The 16,019-nt window shown below is 37.3% G+C and overlaps 2 protein-coding genes across 5 annotated transcripts in view; one reads left to right on the top strand and one right to left on the bottom strand.

Annotated features, from left to right (window-relative positions):
• LOC106805466 (zinc finger Ran-binding domain-containing protein 2-like) overlaps positions 1-7,599 on the top strand; it is a gene marked incomplete at its 5' end in the record, with an annotated part of 19,421 nt that extends 11,822 nt beyond the window's left edge. Inside the window, 7 exon segments of one of the 2 annotated variants that reach the window (XM_014807058.1) lie at positions 565-673; positions 844-1,006; positions 2,420-2,572; positions 2,815-2,972; positions 3,161-3,235; positions 4,543-4,577; positions 6,999-7,599. In XM_014807058.1, the coding sequence (XP_014662544.1) occupies positions 565-673; positions 844-1,006; positions 2,420-2,572; positions 2,815-2,972; positions 3,161-3,235; positions 4,543-4,577; positions 6,999-7,066 (761 nt within the window). 2 annotated transcript variants of the gene reach the window in all.
• Positions 7,600-9,668: 2,069 nt separating this feature from the next.
• Positions 9,669-16,019, bottom strand: part of LOC106805459 (anosmin-1-like) — a 66,887-nt gene continuing 60,536 nt past the window's right edge. For 2 of the 3 annotated variants that reach the window (XM_014807047.1, XM_014807049.1), the window contains exons 12-15: positions 15,378-15,549; positions 14,822-15,003; positions 14,209-14,353; positions 9,669-13,314 (exon numbers count right to left, since the gene is read on the bottom strand). In XM_014807047.1, coding sequence (XP_014662533.1) covers positions 13,082-13,314; positions 14,209-14,353; positions 14,822-15,003; positions 15,378-15,549 — 732 coding nt within the window. In that variant the 3' untranslated portion in view covers positions 9,669-13,081. The remainder of the gene's footprint in view (positions 13,315-14,208; positions 14,354-14,821; positions 15,004-15,377; positions 15,550-16,019) is intronic. The other variant, XM_014807048.1, reaches the window with a different exon arrangement.

Below are 16,019 nucleotides of genomic sequence, written 5' to 3'. Positions count from 1 at the left end.
CTGTCTCCGTGGTGACATACCCCTTATATACATAATACTGTTTCCATGGCGACATACCCCTTATATACATAATACTGTCTCCGTGGTGACATACCCCTTATGTACCTGATAGTGTCTCCGTGGTGACATACCCCTTATGTACCTGATAGTGTCTCCGTGGTGACATACCCCTTATGTACCTGATAGTGTCTCCGTGGCGACATACCCCTTATGTACCTGATAGTGTCTCCGTGGTGACATACCCCTTATGTACCTGATAGTGTCTCCGTGGCGACATACCCCTTGCATACCTAATACTGCCTCCGTGGCGACATATCCCTGTCTCCGTGGTGATATACCCCTTATGTACCTGATAAGTCATTCGCCAATTGTATTCACCACCTACTGTAGTAAAATCGCCATTGTTATTTATTTATCGCATTTTGCAAAGGCAGCAAACGCCAGCAGTAGCCCTGTCTATTGGAAAAATGGATTTACCTGTTATTCACCTGTATAGCAAGCACTGTTCCCTTGTTTATTCTTGTGTATGTAAGGACTGCAGTATTGTTTTTTTTTATCTCGTAGACAAACCTCTCGTTGGGCCCAAAGTTAAAAAGTCTGGAGTGGAAATTGGAAAGCACTTGGCTGAGAAAAGCAAAGGTCTCTTCAGTGCAGATGACTGGCAATGTGCCAAGTATGTAACTTCTTATTGAAATTAAGTCTGCATGTAATTCCATTAAAAATATATACGATCAGTAGTCTAGTGGTATACCATTTATTAATAAAAATAGGCAAGGGTGTTGTCATGAAATATGTATCTGCTATGCACGTGAAGATTTTTTATCGTGATCTGTTCTCCACAAGGTGTGGCAATGTGAACTGGGCAAGGCGCAAAGATTGCAACATGTGTAATGCTGCACGATATGGCCCTATTGAAGAGCGAACTGGACTTGGTGGCGGTTTCAACGAAAGAGACAATGTCGAATACAATGAACATGTTTCTGACGAGGATGAGTTATATGATGAGGTATGAGAAGTGCTATTTAATAATACCTCCTTCTATTTTTTGGTCTGGACAATTTGTGACTGGTGTGCAGACACTTTGTAATAGTGTATCAATCTAGTATTTGGTTATAGTCGTTTAATACTAGCACTACTATGAAAGTCTGTACAATGAATGACAACAACAGGAAGGACTGCTATACTAGCTACTGTGGAAACGATGCCATTTCTGAATTTTTGAAAAGTGACACTAAATGGCAGAAATAAGTAGCATGAGTTAGTATAAATAAGTCAAGTTTCTGTTAACTGGTTTTTATGTACAATAGGTTGATATGTGCTAAATTTAATTTGGATTCTAAATTTAATTTGGAATAGTTGTATGTAAAAATCTACATTATTGAGTAGAAAATATATTTAGAATATGCAATATAACATTTTCAAAAAGATATGTAACATTTTACCTGCTAATAATAAAGACTAGGGTAAAGTAACTAAGAGTTGTATATATTACTATACAAGACTGCCCTAATGGTGTAACAGATGCAAACAGTCAAATGTTGGTTCTCTGTGTTGGGTATCATTGAAATTATTGAGACTGTTTAAAAGGAAAATTATTGCAATTTAGAATGCACACTATATGAAGTCACTGATTGACAGACTGTAAGACAGCATTTGGCATCATGAGAGTAGACCCATCACAACATCAGCGTTTTTTGGCAATTCTGAAATGTCATTGTTACTGTAATAGCTGGTATAATGGTATTTCATGTTCATTGTATAGGTAAGTTCATGATATTATTAATACTGTCAAGGCATCAACACACGTGACTATATGTGACCCGCTCCAGCAAAACCAGGATTAAGTAGGAAATTCTACAAATTGGGTTATGTGCATATCTGAATAGATCATTTAATTACCTTTAAAATGATATATAATATTCGGCTATATCTAAAGAATTGACCGATCTACAGCAATTTGAAGATCGGAAACCGACTTATTCCGGAATATGCAGCTTTTGAGGTAAAGCGTTCCGGGTAAGGGGCCCAGTCGGGGATGAGTGGTCAGGGGCCCTTCAAACATTTATATTTTTTTATATTTCTTTTAATTAAAATTGACCATAATAATCTAGAGGTATCTGAACCTATATATCCGGATTAAATATGCACTTAGCAACTTATTTTTGTAATAATCAAATTTTTGTCCAGGTAGGCCATTTTCAGCATTGACATGTGTGCGTGCTCATTACTCAAAACAATGACTTGCGACTTAGTCCGTATTATGCTGGAGCGGGTCACATATGTTATAGGATGATACTGATGAGTCCTTATACATTTGTGTACTATTTGGTTGGTGGTGTTGGAAAATTGTAACTCTAATTAACCAGGTTCCTAGCTTTATCGTTGTAGGTTAGTCTATGTATAATTGTTATGGTTTCAGTTTGGAAGATTAAAAAAGGGAAAAGTTAGAGATGATATTAAAGACACAACTTCAAGTTCAATTAAACCTATTGAGGATGATGAAGATGATGATGAGGACGATGAAGATGGAGATCTGTCAAAATATCAACTTGATAGTGATGATGATGAGAAGGTACAGCTATTAAATATCTGTCAAACTGATAAGGAATATATGATAGATACTTCTGATATTAAAAAGTTCTGATACATGTAACATAAAATGTAGCCATGTTATAAATGTGACCAGTAAGAGCTTGTTTGGACAATGTTTTAAGAGTGATGTGAAGTATGGTAATAAACATTGAACTCATGTGTTACTAACAGTATTGCATTATTAGTGAAATAAAGGAATATTTGCTGCTTTCGTCTGCACAGAGTGGTGATGACTTGTCAAAGTACCAACTGGAAGACGAGAAAGATGACAAGTCGGATCAGGGGAGTAGGTCACGTAAACGACCTGCTTCAAGGTCGAGGTCAGGGTCTCGCTCTAGTTCCAGCTCCTCAAGGTCACGTAGTTATTCGTCTAGCTCAAGGTAGGAATCAGTAATGATTGCCTGATATAAAAGTCGTTAGGTGTCAGAATTTAAGCTAAAAATTATTTATAAACTACAAACAGTTATATATAACTATATATATATATATATATATATTATTGCATTTGCAATTTTACTGTTACCTGCAGTTTATCTGAATTTTAAGGTAATTTCTATTTACCTTTCAGGTCTTCTTCTTCAAGCTCACAGTCACGGTCTCGGTCCGGGTCAAGGCAGAAACACCGTACTCGTTCTCGGTCCAGGTAACGGTGGTAGCACGCTGGTGACCGTGGCGGGTTTAGAAACATGCCAGGGCTTAAATCTGCACCCATCTAAGAAACAGGGAGATGTGGTACAACCGCTCTGTTTAAAAATCATATAGGGCAACGAACAGTTTACCTATTATCCTTAGACTTAGAGTATATGATTGTGTATTTTAATTTTCAGTTTGGATAAGTTATGCTTTTGTAATTAACGTTTTCATCTTATATATTGTAATATAAAAATGGACTGACTTCTCCAACTGCACACTGCAGTTATTTTATTCATGTTCTCTGGCATGATAATCCCATTCTATGCATGTAGCTTTTCACAAATGAGGGTTGATCCTTATAAGCATAAGACTGCATGTTTTTATCATTAAGCTTTTTATTAGTCGTGATGAGTGTTTAATAACTGCTTGGCTTTTAATGCTGAACACATCACTATTGTCTCAACTTTTGTAAAGAAACTAAGTAGGCTGTTTCATGGGTATGTTTCCCTACTCTGCTGTTATAGAGCAGCAAGTTGCCTGTACTGTGAGGTTGCAGTGTTCGTGGCTGGTATCATTTGCACTTTATTTCTCTGTACATTCTCCAATGAACTGTGTTACTGAAAGGTTGAGAGCTATCCCCATGATTTCTAGGTAGGCTTGTAGTGCACAGGATCAATGAAAATCATCAAGCTACAGTAGGCCCTACACAATCTATTATCCGAAATTCTGAAAACCAAAAAGCTCCGAAAACCGAATGTTTATTCGTGGAGGTCGTCTGCACACCAAAGCTTGCGTTTGGCTGCACAAGGTTCACTGCAGAAATATTAATGTGTTTGGCATTATTCATACATATTGTACTGTACCGGTACAGCACTTGGCTTCTTGAAAACTGGGGTTTTAGTACTACTGGCTAGTTGCAGGACATACGGTATGTATATCTGTACTGTACTACCATTCCTAAATCCGAAAAATTCCGAATTCCGAAACGTGTCTGGTCCCAAGGGTTACTGATATCTACAGATAATAGATTGTGTACTGTACTATAACATCATGTGTTTGTATAAAATGGCAGAACATTTTGTCGATGTTTTGTCAACATGGCAAAAAAGCAATGGAAAATAGTTACTTAGGGGTTTCTATTATAATGAAGCCATCCATATATACAGCAATGAATATATCTGAATTGGTACTTCGTCGCTTTGCTAGTATAAGTAAAGTTGTGCGGATTGAAGTTCCGAGTTCTTGGCTAGGTGCACAGTCTTTCAGTGCCTGTCAGGCATCCTGTAGTTTCTACTGTTTGATTATTTGTTGTTGTAGATCACCACATCGTCACAAGCGACATGCCGCCGGCAGTAAGTCAGACTCTAGCAGGCCTTCCTTCCGGTCTCGCAGCCGCTCCCATGACAGCTCTCGGGAACGGTCAAGGTTTGACCTAGCGTAGTTTTTAGCACTCTTACGATGGCACCGATTTGCGATGTCTACCGCGAAAATGCATTGTGCTTCTTTTTGTCTGCTGTTGGTGGAGTGAGTTCCCACAACAGGTCTATAGGACTGTAGGGTAGTGCAAGAACCTACAAGATATATGGTGGATTAACGTTGAAATCACAGCTGGGATGAAGCAGGTAGGCCTACTGGGAGGATGCGAAATCACTCTTCTTTCAAATGGTGACATCGATCAAGCAGTTTTTGTGTAGGGGTGTGGCAGCCTACTATTTTGCCACATTGATGGTGCTGAAGACGTTTTGTGGTACATAAGCATGGCCTACGCCTTAGTAGCAAGTCTAATGCCGCTAGCTGTGGTCTACGTAATGTATTTAATTTATTTATGTTGTCTTATACTCCCTTAACTGAGTTCTTGTTTGGAGTAGGGTTATGGATCTGTCAAAATCATGCAGATTTTTTGAAGTAAATTTGGTAACTTACTACCAAATTATAGTTATGTCTATGTATATGGTTATATACATATATGGTTATGTCTACGTATGTGTGTATGCATATGGTAATGTGTCTGTACCTGTGTCTTCCTACTAACCTCTGAAGTGTGAAGTTTGTTATTTTACTGAAAATGAGAGAAACCTTTAAGTTGATAGTATTTAAAAGCCTTAGTAACTTTTAATTTGTAAAATTGGAAATAATTAGATGTGATCAGTTAAGTTGGAAGAATAAAGTAATTAAGTAATCCTTGGGTAAATGCAGTAGGAAGTATTTATTGCCTTATTCAGAAGCCAGCTTACTATTACTGATTAAATAATTCTAGCCTTATCTGTTAATATAGGGTGACTTTATATTTAATTCATCCCACTAGCTGAACATGCAAGGTATGCATTTTACTTTCGAATTTCAGCCAAGAACCATTAGGTAGTACTATTTTACAACTGGTTGTATAGGTGTTATGTGATTGTAGTATATTTATTTTTGGAAGAAGACTATGCTTTCTTTGATATATATATATATATATACTGTGGTTGTATAGGTGTTATGTGATTGTAGTATATTTATTTTTGGAAGAAGACTATGCTTTCTTTGATATATATATATATATATATATATATATACGTATTTTTTATGGTCAGCCACCTGTGTTCAACATCGATATCTGCCTATTTCTTGACTATATGCATTGTGTATCGGTAGAATGACAGGAAAAACAATTCAGAAGTGATTTGACATGACTTCCTACACTTTTTGACAACGTAGTCAGCTACAACCACCAGTGTACGACTTACAGTCTTGATACCTGCCACTAGATGGCAGCAGAACATCACACTTCTTCACGCCAAGGAGCTAAATATAACAGTTGTTATATAAATGTTATATACTGTTATAACATAAATGTTATATACTGTTATAACATAAATGTTATATTTAGCTCCTTGCTTCACACCAGGGGCCCGTTGTCAGAAACAAAATTCTTAACATAAACTTGATAACCATCGTAATATGCATAAATTGCTGTGAGGAACAATAAATGTGTATAAATCTGAGTTTTGCAGTCAATTTCTCATAGCTGCGATCATGCGTTTCTGTCGACGCTATTCTCATAACATTCACATTAGTTGTAAGTGCGATGTTAGCATTATGTTTCTGACAACTGACCCTAGAGGTTTAAATGTTTACACACAACATTAACTAACTATAACTGATACAACGCATAAAGTAATACGACTTTAGCATTTTCCAAAACTGACCGGTATTACTATACACTTTGACATGTACTTATTAACAGTTTCATCAACACCAACATCATTTGTCCACTACACATACACATATTTTCTCATTTGTTCACTATACAAATTCATAATTGGTATTATTACCCAGTATTAGTGAACTATATACTTGTAAATAAATACCCCCTTATTTGTTCACTACGTATATCAGTACTTGTCTGTTTGTGCACTGCACACATCAATAGCAATCTTTATTATATAAAACTCAATGTCTATAGCTGAACACATATATACTATTTTTGTATACAAATCAATGTCCATAAATTTATACATTCCAACTTGGTATATACACTAATATATAAGTCATGTACATGACTCGCCTCTATATATACATTAATAAATGTAAAGAATACATTCTACTTCCATATATAATATGAAGTCCGACCACAGATTGTCCTGAGGCCAAATAATCTCACACGAATGATAGAAGCTCTTCCTACGCAGTGGCTGACATGTGACTGGTTCACATATATAGATATTTTTTATTGGTATTACGTAATAATGTAGTCTAATATTGTTGAGCATGTCAATGCTGTTCTGTTGCAGGTCTGGATCAAGTGATAAACACAAATACTGAAATGAGTGATGAGGAAGAATGTGAGATTTCCAAATAACATCAGAGGATAGTTTTATGAGTATCACCTAATTAATACTTTCTTATACAAAGAATGTGTTTGCACTGTAGTCACTTGCTTGTATAGCGTGTAAAGTAAGTTGCTTGCGTAATAGCTCTAGTAAAAAACACAAACGGTCAGAATAAGTGTTCGGCTTCGAAGTGTTCGGATAATTTTGCACTTGTGTTTTCACAATGGTTTTAGAGTAAATCGCTGTATTAAGTTTTAGTTCAGTATCAGTTACATATAGTGATATACATGTACACGGGCCATTAGGAATTTGAAATTTGTGGAAGATACATCTATCGGATGAAAGTGATGTGACAGGATGTTTTATGATGTTATAAATATTCTTGGCCTAACATAGTAAAGTGCTCATATAAGGTGTTATGTGTATAATAGTAAGTGTTACGAGTAGCCCGACAAGGCTCTATGACTGTTTCACTTCTCACCACGTAGTGAGGCTGAGAGGGTCTATGTCCCCCAGGGTACTGCCGGAACGTACCCTGGTACTATCTAATATGCCGGACCGTACCTCGCCTACTCCACTAACGAGTCTAGGGAGTCGCCTACGCCTACTCCCTATACCCTATACCCTATACCCTATACCCTAACCCTAACTCTAACCATATCAAATAGTTACCAGGGTACGTTCCGGTATACCGGACCGTACCCAGGGTACGTTCCGGCAGTACCCTGGGGGACAGAGACCCTATGAGCCGTAGTGAGAAGCGAGAAGGTAACTTGTGGCTACAAGTAGAGTAGAAACAGTGCAGGCATACACAGTAGTGTGTCAACATCTTTACAAAATTATTTCCTCGAATCGAAAACGTGTTAATTACTTATAATGACGTTTGTATCATTATTTGCTGCAGCTAACTGCCATTCCCTCAAGACAAAATTGAGTAGTTTAAAACGAAAATGAAATCGATTGCATGTTCCTTTTCTTAGGGTATCACTTTTATATGTTAAATTAATGTGTAACCTTTTCAAGATTTGTACGTAGAAACCATGTAGAGACATGTATGTGTTTTGGTGGTAACGAGGCCAAATGTATTCCTTCACCGTGTGGGGATGGGTAATTTTCTTAAGGACAGTCCCTTTTGGGTTCGCAATGGGATATTGTGGTCCATCACATCCTCAAGTAAGTCAGCTTCCAGTACTTCAAACAGAACTAATATTTGTGATTGTGAAACAGTGCTTTGTATTCACTGTGCGTGTCTACAACGTAATGTTTTCCTGCTACTAACGATTATTTTCCATTCTTAGTTTGGAATGAAAACAGTCGGGCTTACATTGTAAACTTGGAAGGGAAGTGATATACTCGGATATGAGCTACTTCTTCAGTTTTGTATAAAAATCTTGTGTGAATGTAATTAACTTAATCTAGCAATGTTGCTAGATATTAGGTAAATTATGTTCTGATGGGTCTTATTTTTTGTAGCCAGCATTGAAGCAAGGGTCAAGGGTTGGAATGGGCCGGGTATTTCCTACCATTCTAACAATGTCTTTCTTCCTATTGATTAAAAGAAATAGTGTGCGATGTAGATCATATGCAATTATAGGTATATGTGCTCAGTGATCAGCATGGTTATGTCAATCACTGAAACATGTGCCAATTGATTCTCGATATAAACCGGTGACCAATGACTTTCAGAATAAAATGTTCCTATATGCACTAATTTCGTTTGACAGAGGGCGTCTACTGCAGTTATTCGTTAATGGTTCTGCCAAGTTGAGTTTAATCTGTTCAAGGGATGCTATTTTCTAGGGTGTGTCCTGTAGCATGGCAACTGACCTGCTTAATTATAAGAAAACAATATTTTGGCTGCATTTAAAGTCATCTGATATGTTCGTAAAATGGGGAAATATTTTTCGCATTTGCATATTTTCATTAACCAGTCAGTGAAATAAAGTTGTATTAAAACGTTCATGGAAGGTAAGTTTTCGTGGTCTGGAGGGTAACCTGATCTGGAGGATTACACGTATCACGGTAATTAATGTGTAAACTCGAAATATTTGAACATGTATGTGTACCTCATGTAATTGTATACCAAGTATTTTGAACACAGTGCATGTCACATAAATGCATATCATAGAAGCTGCACTGTCCTGTTGTCAAGTGTGTCATTACTCAGAAATGGTTTTGGTCGACTCCCAGAACTTGCTCATGCGAATAAGTGGCAGGTACGTAACGTAACGTATAGGCTTCGCTTGTCTGCCTGGGTGACACCTACAAATTGCACAGTGTGGCAAACGTTGTAATTACGAGTACTCATACTAATAGTGCATTGCAAGTGATTACTGGATACTGAATTTTAACCAATTCAACACAATCCAGAATACGATGTATGGAGTCTGGTCTAGGTAGTATAATGTTGCCATTGTACATTCACGGGTATGACGTGCCGGTACCAATGGCATTTCTGACAACGTGACAGATAATTTGGTTCCATATGCTTGGAACTGTATATACTTTGTTAATCAGATTTAGTGCGTTCATATTGCACTGTGTATCTTCCAATAAAATTCATGATACATAATTATGTTTTAAAATGTTCTTCATATTCATTTAACCGAAATAAACAACATATACAGGCACTATCCATCATCAAGTAAATTATATTATTAAGAATGCAACTGAAACAGGAGTATACTTGCACAGTCGAATAGAGTAAAAACCTGCTATTTACAGTTTGTACAGTTGCGACTACTTCGCTGCCGAACGTATAGACGTTTTCTTCAGAACGTTATATTGCAATACCGCTATCGCTGGTAATTATTGCAGCCAGGGCGTCTGTAGTGGCAATGAGGCATGCTATTTCTGCTGTCCTTAAGCTCACCGATGACATACAGGTTGACAGTACTGTGGAATGTAATACTATACTGGTTCACTTAGCTATAACCAAATGTATATGCAATTATCGAGTTTGATGAGGCTCTCACTATTTTTACTATAATCTGCGAAATTAACTTAACTGCTACCTCTCTGTGAACTATCATTGCTGGATGGCTAGCAGTGAGACAGTGTAGGAAATCAAAAGTAGATAACGTGATGCTTGACTAAATACTGCGTGACAATGTGCATATTTAATGAAATACGCCAAAGAAACCCAAAAACGCATCGATGATGCACGGAAAAATATTAGGTTATACAGATCTATTCTATGCACAAGTGCGTTCATATTTGGTATAATGCACCCTCACTGGCCCTCGACGACTGGTATAAGTACAGAAAATCAGAACAATTGCATATCCTAAACCACGTGATACACATGAAGACAATGCTTTATATACACGTAAACGATGCATGACCACAAGGGATTACACTACATCCCTGAATATTGGTCTACAGTACTGCACAAGAGCAATAATCCAGTAAGTAGTCAAATAAAGCAAATCATTTACATGTTATAGATATATACTTCGTGAATTCTGACGGGACATGTCCCAGTCTAATCTTGAACAACCCTCATACACAATCATGCCTAGGTTATTTAATCGGCACGTATATAGAACGTTTCATGGTAAAGTCATCGTCATAGCTAGCGGGGGTACCCCCCCCCCAAAAAAAAGTAGATACAATACATGGTCGGTCAATGGTGATCACCTTTCCAGAACACACCATGCACATGGCTTTGCCCCCCTCCCCAGGAAAAATGGGTTAGCTACGCTCCTGAAAGTAGTATAATGTTTTTGGTTCGATGCTCAAATTATCACTACAAATATCTAATGTACGGTTTTCAAGTTATAAAAAAACAATGAACCAAAACATAGGTTAGGTAGCTCAATGCAAAGCTAGATTTGGTGGCTGTAGATATTTACCTGCTTTGTGTTACCGGTACCTACATGCATAAAAAATAAGTTGGTCTTACAGGAAATTTGTCACATAAACTACGTACCCGGGTACACTAAAAGGAATGACAAAAAGGTCAAATTCATCTCAATTAATGAGTAAAATAAAACCTGAAAATATCTCGATCACAGCTTTAACATGTACATACACAGACTACAAACCACATGTTAACAATATGCTAACACAGGAATATTTCATTAAATTTCAATAAATGATATACTATTTTTTTAATATTTAAACACCTCTGACGCTATAGGCATATATGCCTTAGTGGGCCTATGGCCATAGGGGCATATGCCTTATATGATAAATGGGACAATTATATCGAAAAATTCGTACGACTGTATATTACATACTTTTCAGCTGCTCTATCAGCATAACAGATGCACAAAAAGATTCCACTTCTGATACATTTGAGTGAATGGTTTTTGGTCAGTTCATGTTTGTCCATTGCATGGTCGGTCCATAAATAGATCGAAAGTGGAACTGCTGGTATAAGAATCTGGCTATTGAATTTCATTGCAGACTGCATATCGCCTGATTCCCTGTTGCCTAGATTACGCAACGATGAGTGGCGGGAGCTAGCAGCTATAGTATCTTAGGTGCATGAATTTCCATTAATAGAGCAAGTTCACATGAATGATAATATCAATGATAATTAATGGGGTACAAGCCCATGGTCAGTGTTTGGACATTTACGATCGTTGCTAACTCTTCTTTCTAATACGTGCCTGTGCCCAATAGCTACAATTAAATGAACTGTAAAGTGGTTTCAGGTTACTTTCATGCAAAACAAATTAAATTTGCATAGAAGCGTAGTATTTTGCGCTGTTACGAAGACACTACAATGTTCTACGTACGTACGTACGTACAAGAACTACGTGGATACGGTGTTTAGATATATGCTGACTGCGCATGTTATGCGCGTTTGCAACAGGCGTATGCATTAAAATTGTAGGGTAGTAATGAACGGGAAATTATAGGCATGGTAGTAATTAAGGGACATGTTTTCAATTTAAATTTGTTCTCACGTCAGAATTTCTCGGCTATATCACACTGCCTGGTTGGGTTCCATGTGTAAATATACAGTTATACCGTGAATATACCTATACAATGTATACATATTTATACAATGAGAATATGTCTTTGTGTGTGCGTGCATGCGTGTATGCGTGTTTATGGTCATACCTACCTCAGCGCTTGCCAAGCACTGACAAGAATATGGACCCATGTTATTAAATATGAGATTTTAAATGAAATAATGACGAAGCATATTGTATTTGCACAAAGTGAATACTTATGATACTTTCACACTGCACGTGCAGTGGGGTCCATCTATTCTAGTATAATTCCCTGGGCAATGCTGCCTTAATTGTCTTAATTTCATCCAGAGCACGTATACTGCAGTCATCACTCAATCTCATGCATGAGTCTGGAAAACAGACTAGGTACAGTCTATTAGAATTGCTTTAAGAATAAACGTAACACCAATCTGCTATACAATACTATATATCCATAGTATTACAATAAAAATCTCAAGGCAAAAGTACACAGTGCCCCCATTAAGATTGCACACTGTTGGAATGTTTAGCATTGTGTAAATGACACGAATCTACTAGTGGTGGTGCAGATCACAACACGCTTACACACATACTAGGCACTTGCTGGCCTAACTGAAGTATATATGTATGTGAGTGTCTAGATCGGTTCAATCACCACTTACATTAACTACTAATCACTTAAAAACGCAACTATCTCCATATGTTCACAAAAAATTGCACAGTATTGAAGCAAACCATTATCAGAGAGATGGAACAATCATACTCATTTAAGGTTGCTTTACCCTAATTACAAAAGACATGCTTACCAAACGACACAACTCTCATTTCACACACAACTGCATAATTATGTATTTCATTCGTCTCTACCTGACATCATTAAGCTCTACATACAAGGCCACGGACAGTAATATGTACGTGCACCCTAGCACCAGCTGTGATAACTGAAAATGATACAAATTTGATACCATAAACAATAAATGTAATAGTAGCAGCAGTGTACGCGTAGATCTAAATAAAAAAGCAGGTATTACTTGACGTAAGCCAATACCGATGTATCAAATTTACTAAATATACACCATCAAAAGGCAGGTATATGTATTAGCTTCTGCCCTGCATCATGAATTGCATTAAAGTTATCACTGAGATTAACAACGATACAATATTTGACGAGGTGCTTCTACTCAGAGATGCGCGGTTTCTGCGTGACATCTCTGAAAGCACTTGTACAGTCTCCCTGGATTTTAATTGCGGCTTTACCTCCGGTGTTTCCTCACCTCCTCCATCATAGCTTTTATGTGTCGATGATGGGATGTCGTCATCTGCAATGTGAACTGTGAAAAACATGAAAACATAAATGTACTAGCAACAGTACTGGACGTTGCCCGGATAAAATCATGAATAAGAAGCTGTTTAACCTTAGATGGTTTGTGATTGATGGTACAATAGGCATATTCACGCGTGCACTAGCACTCCTACGCACAGACGACCCAGGGATGACTGAGGGGGGCAGCCGCATGGCTGGTGGGATGCTTATTTCGTAACTACAGGGCTGTATCAATTGAATTGCGCAATGTGCACAGACGCAGTTATAAGCACCTAATATGTTGGAGGGGAAATGCGGAAGGAAGCCTAATAACTGGAGAGTAGGAAATAAATGATGGCTAGCAATAGAGCGGAATGTGTGGTACACGATAGGAAGTGTACTAACGACAGAAGCACTGTATGCATTGGTTAATATACATTTGGTTTAGGGTCTCGCGAATTTTACAGTCGTGGAATTTTAATTTGCCATGTCCTCTTCGGCTGTAGTTCATTACTGCCACTGCAAGACTGTCAGTGTCCCACAATTGTTGCTTTATTTCTAGACGGTTTTATGACTGACAGACAGACAGACAAGCACAGACATTTTAGACTGGTCTGGAGTTCCCTGTCCTGAACTTAATTTCATAGGTACCCGCACAGTGCAGCAATAAGTTAAGGGCAGTGAGCCAGTCTAGGCATTTGACTTTCATAGATATAAAGACATGAGAATGAGATGTGTGTGCTGGCAGAAAACAATCTATACAAAGTTTCTCTATAGTGCATAATTCGTGCAATATGCTAGCATAACTTTTTTACCATTATTACAATCGTTTTACAATGTGCATACTTCTGCATGGTTTAATTTGATCCTTGTTCATAGATGAACTAGAAAGTATAATAGCAAACAAGATCCAGAAACTTACCATCATCAGCCTTTGTTGAGTGAAACTTAGGTGTGCTAAACTCTAGGTGGGCAAGCTGCCCCAAGCCTACTTCTGAGACCGCCTGCACTTTGACCATGTAGTCTGTTGCTTGATGCAGTCCGTGTAGCGTTATAGAATGTTTCTCCTGTAGAAAAGACAGCAAATAGTCAATGTTATGTTCGTTTATATTGTGCACAGGCAATACTGAAATTCCCACATGTACTAAGGTAATGGTATTAATTATTGAAAAGGATCTAAACTGTTTAAGATATTAAAATTAAAACTTGCTTATTCAATAAAAACTGTTGCATGACTGAAAACTATAAGCATAACTGCATTTTATTATGGTTAAGAAAATGTACAGAAATAGTTTGTGTTAAGCATTGGGTAAAAAATCTTTTCGTGTAAACTATAAAAAAAACAGCTTTAGAAATACTGAAGTAAAGTTGTGGAAATTCCTGTCATGTTCATATATTTAAAAACTTATCATTGTGTATTTATGAGCACATTTTTCCTGAGATATGTTCATAATAGCATTAAATGTCAAGGTGGGTGGCAAACATTCTGTAATGTGAATCTAGTTTAATTTGAGTGTGTATAGTCTATAACCTACCTTTGACACAATTTCCAATTTGTCAAGGAATGATGGCTTCTTGCCATAAATGATGCGATAACCAGTGACAGGCCTATCAGACTGGCCCGGCATATCCCACTGTATTGTCGCAGATATAATGTTATCCGGGCTTATGATGATCATGTGTGTAACATTCTCGGGGGCAGAGGGTTGACCAGGTGCTACAAAAAGTAATTGTGCTGATATATAACTGATACCCTGTATATAAATACCCACTTCTGAAAAAAATAATTAAAGAAGAGAATATTAAAACATAAGTGTCATAAGCACTTTTGTGATTAGCCCTCGGTTTGTAACGTGAAAAATAAATCTGAAAAAGCGCGACTTCGTCATGGTGGCAGCACAATCGTGGGGTGTCATGTCAGCAGCCAAAAATAAAGATTTCGAAACTGACTGTTGTTTTATGACAAATGTGAATGCATGATTATAGAAATTTTACGAAATACACTATTATTTATGCATTTAATATCATAATATACCCTAAAATTCCTGGGTGTAGTATCCCTTTAAATATATTTGTTTAAATAAAGCATACCAGGTGTTGGGCAGTCAGGTGTGATGTCACCTACAATGATTGCATCACCACAAGCAGGAGTATGAAACTCAACTGATGTTCGTCTTCCAATCTGAGCATCTTCTGTTGTAGGTTGAATAGTAACTGTGTACCGGCAGTTGTAGCGAAGATCATAAACGTCAAAGAATGGTTCCTAAAAATACATTTCTGATTTTAATACTTGAAAGCAAGCACTAATCATATGTTATGTCAGTGGGTGAAGAAAATGCACAGCTTTAACCAAGTGCAAACCAGTGGTTTAAGGTTGATATTATATGACCACCCCTAGCCGCTTTGCACGTCACCACAATCATATTTCATTAAATGTATTATCAATTTCACTGTATCTAAAGGGATCATATCTCAACAGGTCAAGTGCTCTGAAGTGGACTCATGATGTTGGCCCAGGCTGTGATGCTCCTATTTTAACCTATACTGTACTACGAAAGTGTTCTGCTAAGTAAACACATAAGTAACCGACACTGGCAGTCTGTCCACTCAAAGTGCTTACAAATAATCAATTTTACTAATATCGTTCTAACAGATGGCGCCACAACACTAGAACTTCAATTATAACAATGACCAATATAGATTGATAACAGATTACTTACTCCTGATAGAACA

Source organism: Priapulus caudatus, unplaced genomic scaffold (genome assembly GCF_000485595.1).
Source record: "Priapulus caudatus unplaced genomic scaffold, Priapulus_caudatus-5.0.1 Scaffold114, whole genome shotgun sequence".
In the NCBI taxonomy this organism is placed as follows: Eukaryota; Metazoa; Priapulida; class Priapulimorpha; order Priapulimorphida; family Priapulidae; genus Priapulus; species Priapulus caudatus.
This window is presented reverse-complemented; position numbering and strand designations above follow the sequence as displayed.